Source organism: Primulina eburnea, chromosome 16 (assembly GCF_022965805.1).
Source record: "Primulina eburnea isolate SZY01 chromosome 16, ASM2296580v1, whole genome shotgun sequence".
Lineage (NCBI taxonomy): Eukaryota > Viridiplantae > Streptophyta > Magnoliopsida > Lamiales > Gesneriaceae > Primulina > Primulina eburnea.
This window is the reverse complement of record NC_133116.1, coordinates 7989971-8016711: the sequence shown is the minus strand read 5'-3', so window position 1 is coordinate 8016711 and position 26741 is coordinate 7989971. Positions and strand designations below refer to the sequence as shown.

At 30.2% G+C, this 26741-nt stretch overlaps 3 protein-coding genes across 3 annotated transcripts; 2 read left to right on the top strand and 1 right to left on the bottom strand.

Annotated features, from left to right (window-relative positions):
- Positions 1 to 10374: 10374 nt before the first annotated feature.
- Positions 10375 to 12135, top strand: LOC140816418 (uncharacterized). The gene has a single exon (XM_073175673.1). It carries the CDS (start codon positions 10631 to 10633, stop codon positions 11915 to 11917), a length of 1287 nt encoding a protein of 428 aa, XP_073031774.1. The 5' UTR covers positions 10375 to 10630; the 3' UTR covers positions 11918 to 12135.
- A 10475-nt stretch (positions 12136 to 22610) lies between these two features.
- On the top strand, positions 22611 to 23075 carry LOC140815980 (uncharacterized). Its single transcript, XM_073175044.1, has one exon. The coding sequence runs from the start codon at positions 22611 to 22613 to the stop codon at positions 23073 to 23075; it is 465 nt and encodes a 154-aa protein (XP_073031145.1).
- Positions 23076 to 23492: 417 nt separating this feature from the next.
- LOC140817351 (probable transmembrane ascorbate ferrireductase 4) lies at positions 23493 to 25755 on the bottom strand. Its single transcript, XM_073177002.1, has 4 exons — positions 25517 to 25755; positions 25375 to 25426; positions 25091 to 25287; positions 23493 to 23907 (listed from the first exon to the last, which is right to left on the bottom strand). The coding sequence occupies exons 1-4, from the start codon at positions 25664 to 25666 to the stop codon at positions 23608 to 23610; spliced, it is 699 nt and encodes a 232-aa protein (XP_073033103.1). The 5' UTR covers positions 25667 to 25755; the 3' UTR covers positions 23493 to 23607.
- Between the last annotated feature and the right edge of the window lie 986 nt (positions 25756 to 26741).

Below are 26741 nucleotides of genomic sequence, written 5' to 3'. Positions count from 1 at the left end.
TGTCTTTATAGAGCGGGTGTGCTGCAGTTTCTAAAATTTCTTACTATATTCATTCTTCCGGGATTTTCCTTGCATCTTTTCGTCTCATTCCACGCCTTTTTACATCATAAAAATACATGATGTCTAAGTTCAAGCACCAGACACACAAACAAACACCAAAACGAATAATATCGTAAGCATAGTTTGGTACATGAGATAAGGGAGGGATTGATAAATAATCCTCGATCCTTATCCCATGTTTGGTACATTTTTAAAAAGCTCATGATAATATCATGGGCTCTTGATAAATAATTTTTTAGAAAGATAAATATCCCTTCTATTATGTGTGATAATTTTAATTTAAGGATAAAAAACATTACAAATGACTTAATTACCCTTAATTTATAAATTATTTTTATAAATCTATGCTAGTAGAAATTAAAATCAAATAAATATATTTATTTATTTTTATATATTATATAATATGATAATTATATAAATGAATGCGAGATAATTAGATAAATAATTTTTATAAATCTCAATAAAATTATTAGTATCACCCGATTAACATTAAAAATTGATATTTGACTTGACTCACAAAATCAAGGGCTCGATTATCATATTATATAATATATAAAATTAAGTAAAAATAAATAAATCATGCAAGCGTTATCGACGCATGAACAGATAAAAATCTGAACTCAAGCAACAACTTTGAAATTATAAAATTTATTATGATCAGGTTAATTTTGTCATTATAATCTAATATATAAATTTAATCACTCTTATTAAAATCATACCAAAAATTAAATATAATATCCTACATCTTATTTATCATTTCTTATCCTTATATTATATATCACATCTTTATCATCATGTATACCAAACTATACCTTAGAGAACTAACATAAGTCCAAGTTAGACACATAAAATTCGAGTGTTAAAAATGCACTTTATCACATATATACATATAAAAACCTAGTTAGGTATGTCAAAGATAAAATTGAACTCTCAATATTTGTCTTTCACTTAGGTACCATAGATGAAAATGGAATGAGCCACAATTTTTTACTCTTCTTATATTTGTCTCATTTTTTGATTAATCTAATTTCATCTCAGGGCCCATGATGTCATTGCATATGGGCCGCATGTAGCGTCACTCCTAGCCCATGTGCTGAGGGCTTGATTGACTTGAGATGGGTGGAATTTTACGAATATAACCCTTTTTCTCCACAATTATTTGCAATTGACAAAGTTATTTAAGACATTATAAAATATTAAACATAATAATCCTATAAAAAAAAAACATACAAAACAACATGTTATTCATCTCTATATATCTTATCATATTCTTATCACACTTGTAGTTATCTCTCATTTATTTCATCCATAACATCATACGGTATTTTAAATTATTAAGTTGCACAAATTTTCCGTCTTTGTAATCTCTACTTAACTTGATCAACGCCCAGGGCCGGCTCTAGGGGTAGGCACCCTAGGCAGTCGCCTAGGGCCTCTCTTTTTGTTAGGGCCTCTAATATAATTAGGGCTTTAGTTTTGGGTTTTTAATTATCAGTTTTTATGTGATATTTGTATATTTAATTTTAAAAAAAATTATATAAAACATTCACTTAAAAAAATAGCCTAGGACCTCCAAATTTCTGAAGACGACCCTGTCAACGCCAAAGCTGTATCACTGAGGAAATATCTGATGCTCCCTCACCTTTTTATTTTTGTTTTCAGGTAGTAATCTGACCACGAAATCGAAGGATTTAGGATCACGTTTGCAAAAACTTCATGCCATAACCTCATATTCCAACAGTAATCGATTCTTTAACGACCCTGTTATTCCCTTCGTTTCGATTTTTTTCCCTATTTCTACATTTCTTGTTGAAATTAAAATTTCAATGCTATGCTAACATTATTATCATTATTATTATTATTATGATCATCATCATGTGTTTTTTTTTAAAAAAAAAAACACATGATTTTGTGCTTAAATATGTATTATTGCTGATCAACCTTTAATATAAAAAAAAAACACATGATTTTGTGCTTAAATATTATTGCTGATCAACGTCCTTTAATATATTCACTTCGCTTGGGTATCATGCGTGGTTGAGAGAAAGACAAGTTTGCGTGCGCGCGCACACACACAATATATATGTATTTGTGTGAGTCGGCCACAAATTAAATGAAAACATGGTTTTCATGAAATAAGACAAAATATGTGAATGCCTATTATAATCTGGCCCAGCTATTATTTAGGTATCTATCAAATATGGTGGATTATACTTTGGACACGAAGGTAAGAAAAAGATGCTTTCGATTATTCGGCAACATATTAATTATATATTGTAAGAAAAATCACATAAAATAATGTTTACTCCTCAATAAATAATTCTTGTATGTATTTGATATATAAATTTGATATTTTTTTATCACATTCAATAGATGAATATCACTTTATTGATGGATATAAAAATTGATATGGATCGATTTTTCAATTTTATCCTTCTTTTATGCGTTCTCTTGTTATTTTGCCGTGATTAATTTGAAAATTATATTTTAAAATTTTATTTAATATCAATTAATGGCTGACCTTTTTGAAAAACTAGACTCTTTGATAGCGAGTAACATCATTGCTTTCAATCTCGCGTCAATTTTGATATGTTCTCCTGGACAAGTTCGTTTTTTTTTTCCCTGAAAAATTGCAATTTTCATCGAAATATAGAAAACCATAAAACATCATATCTTAAATAAAATTATATTTGACGTTCTTCTTCTATTATTTTTAAAAAATTGAATATATCATTTCCTCTTCAAAAATTGATAAATTTAATTTTAAAATAATAATGAAAAAGATTTATCATTTTTACAGATTGCACGCACGCATAACATGTGCCACGACTCGCTAGTATATATAGTCGTTCAGCTGTATGTTAATGTGTGCATATATATATAGGCAACTTCTAGGCATGACGATTACAGTTGATAGAGTATTAAATTGCACCTTCTAAGAAAAACTATGATTAATTATGTCATAATCTGGTTAAATAAAACATACATATTGTTACTAATAATAATTAAGGGACCTTAATTAAGGATGCTTTAATAATTTAGCTAGAAAATTTGGTTGTCCAGCGAGTTGCTAGTTTGAATTTTAAACAGTACTATCTATCTATAAGAACAGCATGCAAGCCCCGAGCTTTAAAAGAAATTAAATTTAATCCGGAAAATCATATTTTTTTCGTTCTGTAATTTGCATTTTTTTTTTTACTTTTCATCATGTAAACAATGAATTTGGGCAAAAACTTGTGTGTGACGGTCTTACGGGGTCGTATTTTGTGAGACAGATCTCTTATTTGAGTCATTCATGAAAAAATATTACTTTTTATGCTAAGAGTATTATTTTTTATTGTAAATATCGGTATGGTTGACCTATATCACAGATAAAGATTCGTTAGACCGTCTCACAACAGACCTACTCATGAATTTGCATTTGTTTTCATTTTTAGTCTTTTGTTACCCAAGTCTATCGTGTCTTCCGATAAACAAAACTGAAAAAAGTACAAGTTAACAAATCAAAAATGAAAAACAAAATATAAGTTAAAAGACTAAAAATGAAAACTAACCATACCATGACCAAAAATGAAAAAAAAAACCTACAAATTACAAGACTAAAAATGCAAATTCACCGTTAACATAACTAAAAATAGGAAAAAAATATAAATTACATGACCAAAAATATAATTTTCCTATTTAAAGGAAGTTAATCCAATTTATCCACATATTCAATAATCGTTAGCATATAACGCATTTAAAATTCACGACTCTAAATTCTTCGATCCAAACACACACTCATTATAACTCAACTTCATTATAAAGAGAATATGCAGCAACAACAAATGTACATAATTCTCATATCCAGATACAATTACCACTATATATAAATCTCTTGTAGTCTTTATACTTTAATTTTTACCATTTGAATCGTATATAATTAATTCCATGGTAATAAATAAAATGACAGTAAAAATATGTGAATATGGAATGAAGGTAAATAGTAAATTTTTTATATACCGAAAGCGACGCAGAGTCAATGAAACATGGTCTTAAATGAAAATAAAGGAAATTAATTACTGCAGGTTCAAATTATTGTCCTACCCTTAGCATTTAGGCATGGGGGGACACCTACACATCCATCCATATTCATTTCCGTATGAGCTTTAATAATCTGTCAAAGGGTTCCACACTAGATCTGTATCTCTCTAGCTTTTGTTTATAATTTTATCAGAAAAATCATATTAATATATAGCTTTTGTTTATAATTTTATTAGAAAAATCATATTATATATATATAGTGTGGAACCCTTTGACAGATTATTAAAGTAAATTGTATTTTCATTATCGACTGTCCCAAATATATAGTTTAATTTTTATATTTAATAGTTTGTTTTTACGAATATATTATTGTTAACTAAATTTTGGAAATACATGCGATTATTTATTTTATGATATAATAGGAAATTTATGTGTAAAATTTGTTTTTGTAATGATATATTTTATTCGTGTGAAAAAATAAGTGAACGTATGTATATGTGTGTGTGTGTGTGTGACAGAATAATAAGTTTTTGAGATTTTTTAAGAAATCTAGTCAAGAAGTTATATATTAAGCAAAAACTTGTGTGAGATGGTCTTACAGGTCGTATTTGTGAGACGTGTTAAGATTGAAACTTGGACCTTACTCAACCCCAAAAGCCAGCTCAAGGGGGGAGGATTGTCCAAGCCCATAATTGGGTCTTTTGTAAACTCCACGCTCCAAATATTCATTCATGGACGTGAGAGGGGTATGTTATTTGTCCCACATCAGTTGGATAGATAACCTGGGAGTTGTATATATTGGCTTGGACAACCCTCCCCTTGAGCTAACTTTTGGGGTTGAGTTAGGTCCAAGTTCCAATCTTAACTAGACGAATATCTTATTTAAGTCATCTATGAAAAAAAATTCATTTTTATGCTAAGAGTATTGCTTTTTATTGTGAATATCGATAGAGTTAACCCGTTTCACAGATAAAGATTCGTGAGACCGTCTCACAAAAAACTTACTTTAGATTTTATAAAATTAAATGAAAGAATGCATTGAGAGTTTGAATAACTTAATAGTGGTAGTCATTGCATGCTCGAGAATGCAAAGATTTATTATCTACCTAGTCAAACTTTATTTAAGGAGGTTGAAATATCTTTAAATTCAAGTCAAAGAATTTTTTTCCAGAAAATTTAATGATTTTTCTTTTTAAATTGATCTTATTTATTATAGTCGTAATTTTCGGTCAAATTATTAGACATTTATATTATATAATTCATTTACTCACAAATAACAAAATAAAAAATCATACTATTTTATTTTGTAAATCTACTCCCTTGGTAGCAACTGGTAAGAAAAATGAATGTTTTACGGGGGAAAAAACAAAACCAACAGAAATCAGGATTTGTTATATTTTATTTTGGGTATATATTATTTATTTTTTTGAAAATATAATTTTCAGTTTACATATCAAATCATGTCAACATTATTCGATAAAATTACATGAAAGCTTAAAAAAGCCATGTTTATATTATTATAAAAATGAAGAAAATATAAATTAAGTAAATAAAAAATAAATAAATAATTTTAATTTTTATTTTCAGGGATAAAAAAAATATTCCATAAAAAAACAAGTGGGCATATATATATTGGTGATAATTCGCGATCAGTCACCTACTCTTGCAGGGAGGCCCACAATTAAAACCTCTGCATCTTTCATTCAGTGCTCGTTTTATATGCCGGAAATTTCAAATATGCTAGATATCGACAAAAGAAATATTCAATTTTTGAAATTAGATGATTTTGGGGGGAAATTAATTCTTTTTAATGAACTATAAATGTAAAAATATCAAATATAACAACGATCGTTTATCGTTTTACTAAAATCTATAGTTATTGATAACGATATAATTCAATTTTTTTTAAGACGGACAATAGCTCAATTATTACGATTTCCTAATAAAGATAATTGTCACATCGTAATATTAATTAAATATTGTCCAAATTGAAGATACATATAAGAACATGTTTAAATTAAACTTCTTTTAACGTTGTCTTTCATTTTTTCCCTCTTTTTTTTTTCTTTTGATATTGTCTTTCGAGTTCGAGTACTAGCTACCGAATGATATGTCACATATACCGTGAGATAATTTCTATATATTTCAGCATATTATTCTATCATGGATTAAACCAAAATCTCCAAAAACCAAAATCAATTTGAACCCAAAAGCATGGAACTATTTTGGTTCAAATCAAGTTTTTTTCAATGATAGTTTTTTTTATATTTAATTAAAAATTTGAGCAGCACTTGAAAATTTTAGCAACTTTTCATTAAAAAAATTAGATAATAAAAATATTGTATAACAATGAATTTTTTTCAATTTTTTACCTGGCTTAATTTCGATCGGGTTATTAGTTTAGATTAACTTCTATTCCAACTTCATCCGTATATGGGAATGTACAAACCTTAAATGCAAAGAAACGTTTCCGTTTTGAACTTCTGCGATTTTGGCTCGAAATAGTTAGTTTCGTTATTACAAATTGCAATTCTGGTAATTTTAATATGCCATTTTTCTATTTTTTTTCTTCAAATTTTGTTAAGATTGAGACTTGACGGAACTCAATCCCAAAAGTTAGCTCAAAAGAAAAAGATTATCCAAGCTCATATATACAACTCCCAGAGATCTAACCGATGTGCGATAATTAACACATCTACCTCACGCCCAAGAATGAACATTTGGAGCGTGAAGTTTTCAAATAACCCAACTATAGGCAGCCCAACACATAACTGTGGAGCTTTGATACCATGTTAAGATTGAGATTTGGACATAACTCAATCTCAAAAGCTAGCTCAAGGGAGGTGGATTGTCCAAGTCCATATATGCAATTCTCAGAGATTTTATCCTACTTATATGGGATAACTAACAAATTTTAATCATTTTCTCATTTGAAAACAAAATATCAAAATTGCCAAAACAAAATGAAAAATACATCAATAAAACTCTTTTTTTCTTTTTCTTTTTTTCTTTTTTTAATCAAAGAGGTGAACATTGCCCCTAAGAATAATCTCTCACCAGTTTTTTAGTCAGAAATTACTTTTTTTAATTACATTCTCTCTTTGGAAGTAATCAACTTGTTGAAGTCAACTGGACCACCAGAGAAACCGATGCCGGTCCGATCCAATAAAATCAAGCCCGGAATGGATATTTTGTCCACGCACATCCCTTCATTTCACTGCATTTGCCGCTTATTTTGTTTTAATTAATTGCTAAATCAACCCTCCATTCCATCCATTTGAGAAATGGCAAAAACTTGTGTGAGACGGTCTCACGTGTCGTATCTGTGAGACGGATCTCTTATTTGGGTCATCCATATAAAAGTATTACTTTTTATGCGAAGAGTATTACTTTTTATTGTGAATATGGGTAGGGTTGACCACTCACTCTTGAGAAATTAAGTTAATTTAAGTGCCCATGCTTATTTAATGTTAGATAATGATACAAATTATACTTTACAATTAGATTTAATCAAATGATAATATAACATTGAAATCGAGCCATTCATATTTCTTATTCCTCATTTATTGACTTGTTAATGACATTAACTTGTTAACCAAATATCCAGTTCAATTTAAAACATCTATTTAATATAAAATTGATTTTAAACTAAAATTTGTTTAACTAAGAATGAGCTCATAAATTTTATTTATTACTTAATGATATTTGAAACTTAATTATCATAAAATTTTAGAATGTTGAAGTTAACCTCCTCACAAATTTCAACTAAAAAAATATTATTGTGAAATTAAGAAAATTACAATAAAAAAAGCACTTGCATAAAAATTTCTTCAAGGAAGCTATATTAACAATGACTGAAAATAGAAGTGACACGACTTCATAAAGTAAAGAGGAAATTACAATTTTTGCTTTTTATGGTTATTTCTTTGATATATTGATCATTTATGTTACCAAATTTGAGTCTTAATATTATATATTTCATTTTTCACAATTGTGTTCATTTTTCTTCGGGAGGTCTGAGATGACACTAAACATGCATGTCAGTACCACATCAATGTCGTATTATTGTCACATCATTGTCACCTAAGAAAAATGAATAAATTGTCAAAAAAATGAAAATAATAAATTTAAAATGAAATTTAATAACACTAAGGACTCAAACCACAAGGAAACAAATATAGAAGATCAAAACAAAATATATCAAATGAAAGGCTTAAATTTAAGCATATACACAACAACAATTCATGAAGCACGGAAATGAAAAGATGTCATGAAATATTGAGGATATTTTAGCTACTAAACATCATTTAGTTCGAATAATGAGATTTTGAACGCTGTATAATATAATGATTTATAACTATAATCTTTTATAAAACTTAAATCAAACCTAGGATGAACAAATATGTGTAATCAATTAATGTTTTACCAATACACAGAATGATGTCCTAAAAATGTTTTTATTTCGAGAAATTGCTATGTCTGTAATAGAGCAAGTTTATTAAGTATGATCAAATGTAATTAATCGTGGAAATGTGACCTGTATATTGTTTTGGGATTAATGCATATGCTTTAATTAGTCGATTTATTAGTGAACAAGGAAAAATATTATCTAGGCGAGTGAATTTTGTTAAAAAGATTTAATTCTTTTCAAAAATAACAAAATTAAATTTTTGATCTCTTTATCAATTCATCCAAATAAATCAAATGAATATGAAATCAAATCCAAGGTTTCAAAAAGTATGTCCTCTGCCTCAATTTTCGTATACGAATTCGAATCCATTGGCTGAAGTCAAATTTGGTCATTCGGCCTAGGGTAGGGGGTGCAAATGAGTCAAGCTACTCGTGAGTAGCTCGTAAGCGACTCGGTCAAAACTCGAGTCGAGCTTGAATTCGAGTATATTAAAATTTTTCAATCCGAGTTCTAGTATTATGATATTCGACCCGATAGATTGCACTTCTACGTACCTAGGGGTGCACATGAGCCGAGTCGAGCTCGAGTAGAGTCGAACTCAGGTATCGTACTACTCGAGCTCGACCCAACTTTAATTTTTAGGCTTGAACTCGACTGAGTATTAAATTTCAAGCTCGAGCTCAACTCATGAAAATATCGAGTTACTCGAATTCAAGAATCTTAAAAGTGTTAGCAACATAATTTTAGCGTTTAAATTTTATATTTATGCGAACAAAAATATATTTAAGTTATATACCATTTAAAAAATATATATATATATACATATATTTACTCGAGTAGCTAACGAGCTACACGAATAAAAACAATCAAAACTCGAACTCGACTTGTGTGAAGAATTGTGCTATTAGAACTTGACTTGAGTGAAATCAAATCAAGCTCGAGTTGAGTTTTGACCTAGCATGTTATGAGCTACTCACGAGTAACTTTGCTCATTTGCACCCCTACTTGCCGACCAACATTTCATAATCATGAAGATTATTTGTAAGGGAGTGATTTTGATAATAGGCTTCGTGTATATGAAACAAACATTAAAAATATGTTAAAATCTTATATCTAATTTAATTAATTCCATACTACTAATGTTAAACAGTTAGATACCAAGAGAATTTTATGGCAACTGATGCGCTAAAGATGTTCCACAGTCAAAGTGATGCTAAATCTGGTGTGATTCAATTGTCAATGCATGGATTTTCCCCCTTTTTGACCAAACTTAGTAATTGGAATATTCAATTGATATATAAATCTCACATAAATTTATGGGATTAACACACTTGATGCAAAATCAAGAAAGTGAATCCACTTGCAATTCCAAATGTAAATAATATTTACAATCTAGTCAATCTAATATAATTAGCATGTCTCTATCGTGAGATTGTCTCACGTATATTTATTCGTAAAACAGACCAATCATACTTATATTTATAATAATAAATAAGAGTAAGTCTATTGTGAGACGGTCTCACGAACTTTTATCTATGAGACGGATCAACCCTATCGATATTCACAATAAAAAATAATACTTTTAGCATAAAAATTAATATTTTTTCATGGATGACCCAATTAAGAGATCCGTCTCACAAAATACGACTCGTGAGACTGTCTCACACAAGTTTTTGCTAATAATAAATAAATAATATTTTTGACTAAAAAAAAAATTTTCTTGAGTGATACAAATAGTAGATCTGTATCACATAACTGAATCGACCGCCCACAAAAGTTTTTGTGATAATATAAAAGGTTAAAAGTTAAATCTCGAGTTGATTCAAGTAACCTCAATGTAATTTACATACGTCTATATAGACATCATTTTATTTGGTAAAATCCTATATCAACCACCCTCTTTTCTACCACCCTTCCCCTCCATCACCATCACTAAGGTTGGATCAGACCACATTCATGCCCTAAATTTCATTCACTACCCAAAAAAGGTACAATCTCCAAAATTTTAATTTCTCCTCGAGTAGCATTCTTCTTCATAACGTCGATCCTGTTTCAACCGTAGAAAAAGTTATTCGAATGAGATCGCCTTAAAAAAGGTTTAAAAGAGACCATAACTGGTGCATTTACAGAGATATAATGTTTCCTTCATCAAAGAACGACAACCCTTTCGATTTCTTGTTGAAGAGGTCCACTTTCCTCTGTGATCAACAAAACCCTAGCTGCAAATTACAAGATGAACCAGTTCCCTTTTTCTTGAACTTTCCTTCTCCGTTTTTCGATGAGCGCGAAATGCCCTTGAATCAGATTTTATCGCAGAGCCAGATCATGGCCGCAAATCATCATCATCATCATGCACTTGATCAGATGGAGAATCACAATACTGTGACAAAACCGAGTATTGCGGCTTCAAATTCGAATAGGAAAGAAGCTGATCAGGGAATTGATCCTAATGGGATTAATCTTAAACCACCGCGGAGAAGAAATACGAGCGGGGTTCCTCGGAAAAGAACTGGCAAGAAAGACAGACACAGCAAGATTTGTACAGCTCAGGGTATTAGAGACAGAAGGATGAGATTATCCCTCCAAATCGCACGAAAGTTCTTCGATCTTCAAGACATGTTAGGCTTCGATAAAGCAAGCAAAACCATTGAATGGCTCTTCACGAAATCGAAGAAAGCGATTAAGGAGCTGGAGAAAGATCATCCGCATATTTCTACAAGTGAAGCGAGGAGTGACTCTTTTCTTTCTGAATGTGAAGTCATGTCAGGGCTTGAGGAGATTTCAAACAATGATGTCAAAGACGGTATGATGATTTCACGGCCGGCTACAAATATCACGGGGCCATCTTGCCTAAACCCAAGCGACAAAACCGACAAAGGATTGAAAAAAACCGAGTGCAATTCCACTTTGAGGGAGTCCAGAGACAAGGCAAGAGCAAGGGCAAGGAGCAGAACAAGAGAGAAAATGATGATCAAATGGTGCAACAAATCAAACCCTAATCACGAAAATGAAAATGTCCTCAAGTTAGAGTCTTTGACCAGCAGCTGCCCATTTGAAGGTGTTGAACAAGAATCAAGATCCCATGATCAAGAAAAGAAGGTCTCACCTATTATGCCTGATTTCAACTCAATCGTGCAGCAGCTATCATCCGATGAGGGCACGATAGAGAAATTGCTTGGAAATTCAAGAACATCGAGATCTTGCCCTATTTCAGACTACAGTCACTGCTCTGACTCCGTCGCAGGTTGCCTAGATTCCAACGCGCATTTCATGGGATTCCTTGGAAATTGGGATCTTTTCACCACTGACAAAATCACTCCATCACCAAGTCAATATTCAGCAACAAATCAAGTTCCATTTGCAGGTAACCCTATTTCTGTATACTCAGCTACGGCCCCAAATTTTCAAGTATTTGATCAATAAGCTTATTTTAATCAGGAAGATTAACTATATTATCCTGCCGGTGTAGCGGTTATGGTTAGTCATGTTATATATGTAAATAATTTCAGGGGTGTTGTGCATTTCAGGCTAGAGATCGAACTTTTGAAATTTGAATCCCTGTAATGTTTTCTGTATCATTCGAGGTAAAATAAATATATGAAATTATTGTATGGTAGCATTCATTAAAACCTATTATGATGACCAACAACTCCTTGATATGTAGCTAGCTATATATTGATTTCTTAAATTTTCATTGTTTTTTGGATGGATTTGGTTGATTCTAATCAAGTAATGTGAAGATCCTAGCTAGTTTTATGTTATATATAAAAAAAATTATCATGAAATTTTTGTAGAGATTTAGTAATCCTCAGAAGGGTTAAATGGAACAAAGTGTTTACAACTTAGAAACTTGTGTACTTGTATACATTAAACTAGGTTTTCAGTTATTATTTATAAAGACATCTGAAAAACATAAATATAGAGGTAAATTAAGACTAATGATTAACAAATCTGAGAAGGTAAATGCACAATAAGAGAGAAACTCATACCATTAATTTTGAAAATTATTGTTGAGAATAATATTCCATTTGCTATATGCATAAGAGAGCTTACAATTAATTAAATGACAAGAATTATAACTTTGAGTTCATTGTATTGAATGTATACCTATATGTATTGAATTTGTGAAGGTAATTTTTTTATTGGTTTTAGAAGAAAATTTTCATGAGAATTCCTATTTTATGTCCACTAAGATATGGATTGAGTAAAACTTGTTTCATATTGTTTATAAGATGATTCTGTAGCCGGTTTATAACTTTATTAATTCATAAGTCTGTTTCTTGTATTATGATAGCCTGTAATTCAGTTATCTGGTCTATTTGAAAACCTTTAGAGATGATAAATACGGTCATTTTACTCGGAATCGAGCTTTTATCATCAAGATTATATGAATGAAAAGCATATTCCTTGAAATAATAATTTAAAATTTCAAATCGTCCTATAAATTGGCGCTAATAGATTCTGGTCATGTAATTAGTCAAAATTTGTTATATTTTAGAAAATTGGTTTTTTAGTACATATATATTCATATTTTCTCCAAAATATCGACAATGATTGATGATACGATGCTACATGTATGTGCATGTCATCATTGTCCAGTGATTTTAGTACATATATTCATATTATCTCCAAAATATTGACAAATCTTTGGACAATAATGGCATGCACATACATGTAACATCATGTCATCAATCAATTGAAAATTTGATTAAATGTTCAAAAAATCCAATTTATTGCTCTAAGAAATTTTTTTGACCCATTATAGAGGATGGAAAATATATATAGATCAGCTTATAATTGCGAATTTTAGAACTTTAATTTCTTCGTCAAACGATTTTTTGAGTGATCTTAGATATTTTTAAAAAATAAATAAATTTTAGCTACACCGACTCAGAGCGACTATACTTATATTTAATAAAATTGTGGCATCCGATCAAATTTAAGAAGCAAATTCTTATACATCATTTTTTTTTCAATTTTCAAATATGACCACTAGTGCTAAATTTATATATATTGTGCAGCAAGAACCATTATAGAGCCGATAAAACATAAAGAGTTCATATTGACATTAATTATTGTATTAATTAAAAGGTAGGTTTTAATATAAATGTAGATTTCAATTTCAGTAGAAAAATTAATGATATATACAATGCCAATAATTTAATCCTTCCAAATCTGTGAAGGCTGTTCAATTTAATTTTTTCCGAAAGGGAATTTTTTTTATTACTCGATGAGGGTTTTCTCTATGATCTCCAACGAAATTATATTCTCTTTTTTCCCACCAACGTTATATATATTCTTGAACACGGAATAAAAGCTAACACAAATTAGTTCTATTTCTATGTATCATATTTTTATATAAACAACTTATCAATCTATATTGCATTTTATATTTTACGCGACGCTCATTATACGATTGATATCTACGTATGAAATGTCGAAACAATTACAAAAAAAATGAAACATAAAAAGTCATGTTGGACTAAGTTCTATGATGTAGTGATGTTTTTTTTTTTTTTTTAATTTGCTATTAGTTATCATCACTCATGAATAGGAAAAATAAAATGTGCCATTAATGAAGAAGGCCATATTCAATTACCAATAAATTCGAATTTATGTTATGGAAGATATTTGAAATTATTTATGATGAATTATTTGGAGATATGAAACGTAAATGCAGGATTGACTGAAACAAACTAATATTTATGCGCAATAGGACTAAATAAATGTTGTGTTATTATTTTTATTTGCATCATAGCATGAAGATTTTCTGTTTTCAAGAACGATAATGAATAATTTCTGTAATTTTACCAATTGATCAATTAATATTTATAATAATGAATAAATCGAACTAAGATTTGATGGAATTTACGTATAATTAAAAATTTTAAAAAAAATTAATTTAAAAAATGTTCGTAATTAAAAGATTAAATCTTCTAATTATTACCATGCGGGTGCATGGAGCGACTAATATATATAGGGCTACTCCCTAGTAATGGAAAATTATAGAGATTATCGAATTACTTAACTTTTTAGGGTTTTCTTACAATGAATGTGGTCAATGAAAGACAAAATAATGTAAACCTAATTAATAACAATTAGAAATGAAGAAAAAAAATGATTGCAAGACTCCATTTTCATTATTTCTCTCAAAGTATAATGCTGCGATTATTTTTATACGTACGTTTTATGCATATACTAGCATCTTAAATAAATGGGAAGGCTATTTATTAAATTCAAAGATGCTAAATCCATGCGCATGACCAAGAAATATATGCATAAGTTTGAATCAATTTAACGTCGATGTTGACCAAGAAAATATACGCATTTGGATGGATGAATTTCAAAGAAAGAATTTGGAGTCCAGTATGTAAGTCCGTCTAATTTGTTTGGTTGTTGCTGAAATACCTGGATTCGGAATCCATCCATTTATACTGTGAGGCTCCGTTTGGTATGTGTGATAGGATACGTACAAAATGTATTGGATTTCAAACTACTACAAAATGGAGTCTCATGTCCGAATAATTTTTTTAAACTTCGTTATATTCCCCCCGAAAAAAAAACTATATATGACGAAGAAGGGTTTTTGAATTGAAGAGCTGATTTTAACCTTTCTAAAATTTAATTTGTAGAAGTCATACGTATGTCACTTCTATTTTCAACAGAAATGGGTTATGGTAACATGTGAAAAAGTTGATGAGAACCCTAAGCATAACTAGGGTTTAGGGTTGGTTTTGAACTGTTTTTGAAGTTTGGAATTTAAGAATTGTTCAAAATTGTTGCTAGCATTTCATTTTTTGGAAATTTTCAAAATTAATCCATAAATTTTCTATGCAATTCACCCAAAAATACTTACTTATAATTAATATCTGCTATTATATATAATCGAGGTTTATAAATTAAATTTATTTTTATATCATGCACATATATGATTCATTTTGAGTCATTAATGTGTTAGCATTAAATATATGGGAAATAAATTTTTAATTTCATGGACTTATCCCATTTTAAATTTTGTTATACTAACCATTCAAATTTTGGTTTTTTTGCAACAACTAATTAAATTTTTGGGGTTTTTAGTCTTATTTCGTCGTAATGTGGATGTGACATGGGAAAATACTAATATGGTGTCGAAAGTTGTTGACATGACGTCGAAAATGTTAAACGCCACACTAAAATTAGAACAAATAGATAAAAATTAAAAGTTAGAGCCTCAAGACCAAAGTTTGACGAAATAATGAACCGAAACTAAAATGAGAAAAGTCAGTAGATAGATAAAGTTTTATTCTCCCCATTTCCACGAGTTTATATATAATCTCTCTGATAACTCTACCCGAAGAAGAAAATTTCTTCGTGTCTTTTTTAATAGAAAAATATAACATAATGGTTTTTTATATTATTTTTGTTAATGGGTTTCTTCCAACAACGAGAAAAGATAAATACTATACCGAATCGGGTGTGAACAAATTATTCAAAACGAAAATTCGTGTATAATAAAAAAATAAATAAATAAATTTGCAATGAAGTTGATACGGGTGGCCAATTAAATGCGCTGCCGACTCTGGTTGTTACTGCCTTATCAAGTTGTACATTATGCTTCATATGTCGTTTTCACTCTGACAAGAACCAACCAGCACCTCTTGTTCCGAGTCAGAAAACAAGCGACTTCCCAACAAAACACAGCAAGACAATTGTCCAAACATCAGACCAACGAAACTCTTGACTAATTTTTTTTTTTTTAAAAAAATATTTTAGTAAATAATTTTGAATTAAAACTTCATTGTTTTAATAAGAATTAAGATTGTATTTGAGTGAAATGATTTGATTTGAACGAACGGATGGATTGAAGTGCTTTCGATTACAATGACATCATCATTTGCGACAACAAATAAAAGTCAAATGACAAGAACGGTTTCAAGAAAGCTAGCAGATTTGGTAACTTCTTTTAACAATTACTCTATAAGTTTCGAAACAAAAACTTGTGTGAATGAGACAGTCTCATGGGTCATATTTTGTGATACGAATCTCTTATTTGGGTAATTCATGAAAAAATATTATTTTTTATGCTAAGGATATTATTTTTTATTGTGAATATCGGTAAGGTTGACCCGTCTTACAGATAAAGATTCGTGAAACCGTCTAACAAGAAGCTTACTCCAGTTTCAATTATATAATTTATGTTTGTTTTTTTTGTTTATCCAATATACATAGACATGTACCATATCTAACAATAATTTTTCTACTCTTTTACTAATATATCTCTGTTTAATTTGCGGTCTTGTAATTAACTAATGGAAAAAAAAATTATTTATATAAATACTCGGTAAAATGTGAAAGTTGTTTGAATACTTGAAGAGAAAGGAAAATGTAAAGAATTATAGTAAAAGTCTACTCTTGGGAGATTGAGGTTGTCTCGAATTAACCCCGTCCGCAACACAATTTTGAAAAACTTTATAATAATTATCGGAAACGTTTAGCATATAGATTAGATTCGAAATTCATTTGAATTTAATACATTCAAACAAATCAAAAAATTTGAAATTTATCGATCTAAATGGACCTTAACATATTAAAAAAATTAATTTGATTGTGATTCCGGCATGTGATAGAAGTAAAATCTTTAATAAGATGGGCTCAAGCCCAACCCAGATAGTAATGGTTACGTTACATAAAGTGTGGGCCCAATCTGATACGATTAAAATGTTTATATCCATTTAAACCGTGTTTGGGATGAGAAATCAATTGTTTTTTTATTTTAAATAATTGTTTTTTATACTAGTTATCCCTAAGGATAAGGAAGAAATGGGAATTAATATGAGAATTTAATTAATGTTAATATATATATATATATATATATATATATATATATATATATATATATATATATATATATATTTATAGGCTTTGACATGCCATTAATTATCTATTCAGTGGTTTATTTCATCTTATCCATGTGGTATTGTCCTCATGATAGGATGGATGACCAAGATTTGCCTACGCATATATAGGACCCACTTTTTTTTTTTGAAATTGTATGTGTGACAAGATCTTACCCGTTGAAATGAAGTGATGGTAGTGCCCACATAGGTAGGATCTCATTAACCCTGTTCAGTGCAGTATTTGAGTGGGCCGAGTTGATCCTTTCCATATAGTAATGGTCGGGCCTTTGATAATTTAACGGTGATTTCAACAAATTAAAGCCCGTAAATTTGGTGAACGTGTAGGACTAAAGTAATAGCAAAGATTCACATGAAACACAATTGTATGTATAGGTTATGAATGAATCCCAATTTATAGGTGGGTTAGCTCATTCTTGCTCAGGATTATTAGTGCAAAATTAAAGCTTGAATACCTGGATTATACAAAAAATTAAGTATAAATTTTCATTAAATCCCCAAACCCAAACTTGAGTTTGGGTTTTGTGGTAAGTCCCTGTAAGGAAAAAAATGTATTTGTATTCCCTTATTTACAAAAAAAATATTCATGCACTTCTAAGGCTCACATGTCTTTTGTCGAATGAAAACCGGTACAAAAAATTGAAACTATTGTAATGATATATTATATTTGAGTACAAATATTTCAGATTTTATACTAATATATGATTTTTTAGTACCCAAACATGTATAACAAATAATGATATTAATGATACATCTTTTCTCGAATGAAAATCCGTACAAAACATTGAAAATGTGTTACTGATATATGATATTTGAGTATCCAAACAAGCGTTGATGTTAATAAAGTTGTTTCTATTTTATACTCAAAATATTATCTTTTCTACTAAATTTAAAACACTAAATATCCAAATATTATATACTAGTACCATAATTTTAATGTTTTGTATCATTTTCATCGGTGCAAATATATGTAATCTTAGGACTGTAGAATGTTTTTTTGCGTGAATCAAAAACATATTTTCCTGACTAGACTGAACACAAATTCGTGTGTGGATTTATGGATTAAAAGTAGGTTACCCAAAAATTAACGTGAAATATATTAAACTTTATATCTATCTATATATATATATATATATATATATATATATATATATATATATATATATATATATATATATAAAAGAGAGATCACGATTGTGTATCATCAATAAATAAAGAAAAAAAAAATAATAACTAAAGAAGAAACGTGCAATAGTTCGATTAATTAATTTCTCTTCTTGTTCAATCCTCAACTTTATATGTGCTGCAATGATCTCTTCCCTTTTATGTAACAGTGCGAACATTGCTTGGTCGAAAGTGTCTCATTGATTCGAACTCATATTTTCTATTTATTGGGAAATGTTTATGTCATTAAAATACAAGAATATTTATTAAAATCTTAGAGCCGCCCTAATTTCAAACCAATTATTTTTTCTATGGATGATAAATAAAGAAATTTGACTACAAATTTTATAGTAATAATCCAGAAACACACTCAAACATTATATAATTAGGGTTTGACATTCCACAGAATGACCCTTTTTGTTTCTTGATTTGTAAGAAACATTTATTGAGAATCCCCACCACCATTCCTTTCTTTCCCCCCACATTAAATTACATTATAAATTAAGAGGAAGTTGGGGAAAAATCTATAATCAATATATTTCTTTGGGTTCACTCCCTACCCACAAAATTGTGGTACTATGTCATACAAAATGTGATACACTTCATGTAGAAATGTGGTACTAAAAAAGTACTCAGGGACTGAACAAAAAAAAAATCGACGGCTGGGGGCTGAAGGCCAATTTATCGATAAATTAATTCAACCATTCTCCTAATCAATTACATTATAAATCCTTAATAATCTAAAGATCAAGCTGTCGACTCTTCAAATTTTCTCAATCCCCACTAAAATATTTGCCCAATTTCTCCCTTCATTTCTCCTCATTTCATTGCTCCATGCCTCCTCAAATTCTTCAACTCTACCATTGTTTTCTCCATAATCATGAAAATCCCACATCAAATCTATTCATTTATTTGGCTTTGTCTACTACTAATGTTTTTTCATGAATTTTACAACCTCAAACTGAAACACCTAAAAAACAACTACATTAACACATCATCTTTAGGGCATCACCATATTTTGATCAATCATAGAAAAGCATTGGCTAGCAACTTTAATTTCACCCCATTTCTCAAGAACCGCCATCACCACCACCACCACCACCACAAAGATCTTCCACCGGATTTTCACACACAGCCAGCCCCGCCAGGTGGAAGAGATATTGATCCACGCTATGGAGCTGAAAAACGTCTTGTTCCTACCGGTCCGAACCCATTGCACCATTAGTTGACAGCACAAAATTGGTAGGTGAAATGTGATTTTTTGTTGTTTTAATTTGTAGTTATGCGTAAGCAGCAATGTAGTTAAGTTTGACTGACGTGCATTGTATGATAAAAAAATTATATATATATATATATATATATATATATATATATATATATATATATATATATATATATATATATATATATATATATATATATATATATATATATGTTCATTCGAATTTATTATTATTTTTGGTCACTTTTAGACCTGATCAAATTTCAAGAAACATGAGTATCTGCGACGGCACGGCGAGGACGAAAATTTGTTTATAATCATATAAAATATAGAGTGGTTTGTCAAAATATATTGGAGTTTTAAATGATTTGTGGAAAATATTATGTAGCATTTTAATTCGCTTATGATATTGATTCATTAATTAATTTGCAAGAACCAAATATATTTAACAAGATTTTAATTTTTAGACGATTTTCCCATTTACGAACACTTGATATTTACGCCTTAAAAGAATGTTTATTATTATTGGTTAAAACAAAAAGGTTGAGAAAATGAAAGCTAGCAATTTAAACCGTAAAAAATAATATTTTTTCATGGATGACCCAAATAAGATATCGGTCTCACAAAATACGACCCGTGAGACCGTCTTACACAAGTTTTTTCCTTGTTTTTTTTAATCTCATTGAATTGTGAGAATCCAAAATTTTACGAGTGCAATTTTTAAATATAGAGATGTATAAGAATTTATTTTCGGACCAATCCGGGTGGACCGAAATCTAACCCAACCCGATCATTTTTTTCGGGTCAGCTATCGGGTCCAACCCGATCTGATCCGAACTCGAAAACCCCAAATCCAAACCTGATTTTTTCGGGTTGAACCGTATCAAGTTGATTGGTCGTGTCTGATTTTAACACTCCTGTACACTGTCATAATATAAAAAATCATTTTTTACACAACAAAGCTATAGTTTTTAGAGTAGCCAGGGCTTGTGATTGTAACACATAGTTTTCAGTTATTGTACTTTTTTTGTTCATTAATTTCATCCAGCATTATCATGAAGGCAAAAACTTGTGTGAGACAGTCTCACGGGTCATATTTGTGAGACAGATCTCTTATTTGGGTCATCCATGAAAAAGTATTATTTTTTATACTAAGAATAATATTTTTTTATGTGAATATGGATAGGGTTGACCCGTCTTATAGATTAAGATCCGTGAAACGATCTCACATGAGACTCACTCTATCATGAAAGCAGTCATGGCAATTTGGGCTCTTTGATTTAAAACGAAGATAGGCATTAGCAACATAACGAATCTCAACATTTAATTAAAATATTTTAATATATTTAAATTGTTGGAATAATCGATATCTTAATTAAAAATATATGGACCTGATCCTAAAAATGACATTCATATTATATGCGACATTTAATAATAGATTCATTTTTTATTTTTTTTGCAGAGAGATTCGTTAATTTCAAAAATTGGCGATATGATCAATATGGTATATTTCATGTATAAAAAAATCATATTTTATTTATTAAAATTAGATAGAACTATATATTACGAGTTAATACATGACCAAACTTAAAATGTTTAATTGAAAATTGAAGTCATACAATATCGTCTTTTCTATAATAAATGTGACGAACAGGTCGTAGATTTATATTAAAGGCAAAAACTTGTGTGAGACGGTCTCACGGATCAAATTTTGTGAGACGGATCTTTATTTGGGTAATCCATGAAATTGTATTGCTTTTTATGCTAAGAGTACTACTTTTTATAGTGAATATGGGTAGGGTTGACCCGTCTCACAGATTAAGATCCGTGAGACGGTCTCACATGAGACCTACTCTATATTAAAATATTGAATAGCTTCGATAAACGTAAACTTTAGAATTGGTCTTTGGCCATACGAATACGATGACACAATATTGACTCAACTACCTTGGAAGACCCTCGGTTGACATTTTAATTTGTAAACCAATTCATAACAAAATGGATAGGGATGGAGCAAGACAATTATTTCAGGGGTGGCAAAATGTTTTTCTCAAATAATTAATTATAGAAAAAAATTAAAAATATAAATATAGTGATTTGAAAATTATTTATAATATAATATAAATATGGCTTTCGTATTTGTCAAAAAAAAAAACCAATGTATTGAAATATTATTGAGATGATAGCTTAATGTATATTAACAAACAAATATGAGAGAGTCTCATATTTTTATTGAATGTGATTTGAAAAATATTTTTTTATTACATGTTAAAAAATAATAATATATAGCTTCTCGAAAATTAAAGAATTAAATATGTATTAAAGTTGGTGGCCGAAATCAATACATTAAACACGATAAACATCACGTCATTTTCTAAGCTAAAACAATCGAAAATTTTGAGATATGATAATAATTATTAGCTAAAAAAATTAATCGACATACATTGTATTTAAGAAAATTTTTTAAAATTAGCAAAAAATAGTTTTTTTTTTATTTTTTATTATTAAATTATTTTTTTCAATTTAAATTTCAATTCGTTTTCACTAATTTTTAATAATAGTATCCGGTGCATCGCACAAATTAAATACCAGTTCATTCTAATACGCGAGATCCATAAAAAAAAAATTACGAACTTTATGTTGGGGCCGGTCGTCTCTCCTCCCACCTTCCAACTGCTACCAAATTGATGGTTTATACACACACATATATGTAATAATATGAAACACAATTTTTTTTAAAACACAGAGATTTCCTATTAAATCGATTCCAACTTGTCCAGCTTTCTCTTCAGCCCACTTTCTTCTTCGCCCAACTACAGAAAAGGAAGCAAAAATGGTCCGGCATATGCCAAATTCCACAGGTGAAAGCTTCTCTCCGATCCCATTAGCAATAGGACTGTTTGTTTCCGCCTCCCTTCTCGTGGGTCTCTGTGCAAAACATGCAACACAAGTCCGAAGAAAACATGCGGAAGCAAACACCAACACGCCGGACCACAAGTCACCATTAAGATCACCTAAGCAGCTGATAACCTTAAGCCACCAGGCTATGATGCATTTGCTTAAGAAACCTGCAGGACCTGAATCTGATGCATGTATCAATATTGGTGGGAAAGAAGAGGTGGGGTTGTGGCAGAAGGCGATCTTGATGGGGGAGAAATGCCAACCGCCGGAGTTTTCGGGGGCCATTTATTATGATTATTCCGGGAATAGGATACCGGAGATGCCTAAGTCGCCGAAAGCAAGTCCTCTGAGGACTTTTGCTTTTCATGTGGAAAAGGATGATGGTTTGGTCTGCTGAGGAATGAATATCAATATTTTAAATGCCTTTTTTGGGTATTTAATTTAATTTGAGGTTTTTTTTTAAATTTATTTAGTTGTAATTTGTTTGATATATACTTGTTTTTTCTTTAGGGGTTTCCTTTGTATTTTAAGTAGATATATGGGAGAATTAATGGCTAGCTGGTAAAAAATTATGAAGATCGTGCAAATAAATTAAAGGGATAAAATAAAAATTAGAACATATTAAGAGAACCAAGGGACTTTTATGAAGTTTGAATTAAAAGTGGTTGATTTCGAATTTTACCCAATATACAGTAATTTTTTAAAAAATTATTTCAGTAGTATAAGCAGAAAATGGAAAATGGAAAATGGAAATTTTGCATAGATTCAAGGTAAGTTACTCGAAAACATTTTATTCTTCTTCTTTTTTTCTTCAAGTACATGGGAGGACCACACAATTCGGAGGAGAGGGGGAACCAGATGTATTGTAACAAATAATTTTGTTTGCACCAAACAAACTATGTACACATACGAATTCAGTAGTTGCTATTTCAAAACATGGCCTTAGGTTTAGGCGTTTGGTGTTTTGGCAATACCGCAGCAAGAATCACGACGCTGCTCACAAGAACCAAACTGAGTCCCAAACCATTCACAATCGACGACTCAGGACCACGCTTTGTTACATCTGGATTGGCTTGCAACAAAGTCAACTTCTCAAGAAGCCCCGTCTCAGCTGTCACCACTGCCAAACCGTAAGTGTATAGACCGAGGAAGACGTGCCAAGGGAGCACCTTTAGCCTTGTTGTCCGAACCTCTCCTTTATGCCAAAAGTTCATGAAACCAAACAACCACTGCAACACATTATCAAGTCCTCTCCATGATGAAAATATGATCAAATAAACAGAAGATAATATCACTCATTTGGATAACTAAAAGTTCTCTCCACTTAATATATCTAAGACAGGCTAAAATTTGGAGTTGATGAACATATATTGTCATTAGCCATTCAATTAAGCTACAATTGGCTCAATACAGCTGTTTTGCAACAGTTTTCTACATCTAATTGGATTTTCACTATGTTTCCAAGATATTTCCCATGTTAACAGAATCATTCAAGTTATGACAGGAGTGGCAAACGTTCTGTCTAAAAAAATTGTAGCATAGAGTAGTTAGTAAGAATTGATGCAAGATACAATAATGCAATGTTTAGAATGTATATGTGCATATCTTTTCTTCGTAAATCGTATGTAAGACAGGACGAACTATCATAAAAATGGTCACAAGATATCATATTGATCGAACCATCCTTTCAGATATAAGTCTCCTTAACTTAATCACTATCTAATCTTGTGGACTAACAAGAGTAGCAGAAAATGCATTAGATCCAGCGTTACACCATGTACTCTATGCACATTTGATGACACAAGTACGAAACAAAATAAAATTATGGTAATGGTGTTTCTAGTATATCTTCCTTAAACTGATCCGTTCCCTATTTACGAGGTACATCAAACCTCCTGCAACTCAATTTCACTAGTCTTCAATCACGCACCCAGCTAGCTAGAATTCAGGTGGGCAAACTTTTCAAAAGTCGTTTCAATATCAACTTGCCCTACCTAGAAAACATTGACCGAATCAGTGGCATGCAAATCAACATTTTCTTCAGGATGCCAAGTTAAACAAGTAGCATTGCTCAATACCGGTGGATTATTGGGTAGGCATCACAGAAACAGAATTAGCAAGCCAGAATTCTTGAAACTAAGTAGAGCTTACATTTCAGCTCAATCGAAATTATGTTAACTGCACTGTTTTTAAAGAATTTTGTGTTCTTCTTATAATCTATTCTGATGCCACCCATCCTCATCAAATATGTAATTATTCCCATAAATACGCAGTTCTGATTTCAGAAATTAGCACTCGGTAACAAATTTAATATAAATAATTGGCAAAACTTAAAAGAGAAAGAACATGTTTTTCCCCTTTTGCAAACCAACCTAAAGGCAAAAACAAAAGCAAGGTACGAGAAAATGTCACCTGAGCACCAAACATAGAGATACAGATCAAACCCATCCATGAATGCAAACTATAAAAATTAGCCACAATCCCATCTTGTCCATGAAATTTAGTCCAGATACCAAAAATCCCACAGCCTAGAGCTACACCTTGAAGACACAAATGCACTGATTTCTTCAAATTTCTTGAACCAGGGAGCCATCTGTACACCAAGATGGCTGCAAAATACATAAAATGAAGCAATGCCCACTAGTAATTAAAATTTAACTAAAGATTTTCCTTCTGTTTTTGACAGAACCTCCTACCTTCTCCACTAATGAGTATGAAACCAATCACCATTAACAAAGGATGCATCACCTGCTCAAACAAGAACATACAAATCAATTTTTACATCAATGCATGCACAACACTAAAATCAGAAATCAAGAAAAAAGAAGGGAATTTTACAGCATAAATGAGATCTTCTTGGGAAGGGGAAAGTGGAATGAAGCTGGCTTGGAAGTGAAGAGCCCATGTAATAACAAGAATTGCCACTAAAAAAGCTGAAATTCTTGCAAAAAGTAAGACATAAAATGGTGAGAATAAGACTGCAGCCATGGATTCGAGCTCTTTCTTTTAAGAATCACTCAAAATCTCTAAGCTTATTGACATTTAGCAACAGTGCAACCGACACAACCAAAAAAAAAATATTTATATATTAAGATTCCAAATTTCTAAATTATTAAAGCATGTATTTTCCTTGGGACCTTTCTTTATTAGGAATAGTTTATTGACAACAGGGTTTGAAATTTGAATACTATAAAAGTTACAAATAGAAAATTGACTGGAGATTAGCTCCCAGAGATTGATAGTTAATACTAATTATTGCATAATTTGAATAACTTTAGAAAGCTTAAAATTATCAATATAAATTTAGATTTTGGACTTGTTGGGAGGATAACGTTAAATTATGTTGGCGTTTTGTGAATTTGTACAAGTGTCGTTTGATTTTACAGTAATTAATGTTATGTTTCCATTATTATTAAAAAATTGTGGCATGAAAGAGAATCAAGATCATAAGCTAACATTTCTACGCTCAGTTGCAGCTCTGTGCATAAATCCTGGTTAGGAGTAGGAAAAAATACCCAATTGTTCGGTATATCGAAATTACCGTACCGAAAAAATGTCGAATTTATCGATTTTCGGTATACCGAAGATTTCGGTACGGTATGATAAAATCGATTTTCGGTAAGTAACTTATGGCATTAAAATTTCGTATATACCGATACCTGAGATATATCAAATTTAAATATATAATATTTAAAACATAAATTTAAAAATTTAAAATTGAAGTTTCGTATATAAACGTTATAACCGTAAAATTCGATATACTACAATTTCGGTATTCAGTAGTAGTATAACCGAAAAACATTTTAACAGTAATTTTCGTACATATCGATAATGATTTTCGATACATCGGTATAGACGTGCTCTTCGATTTGGCTATTACTCCATGATTTGGATAATATTTGATAAATTAATAATTTTTTTGGAGTTTGAATTTATAACAAAAGTATAAATTTATAATTTGTTAACTTAAAAAAGATAGTATATTTTATACAAAAACAAATACATTCATGGTACTTGATTTGTTCTTAAAATTTGAATATAATTGTCTTTGAATTTTTTAATA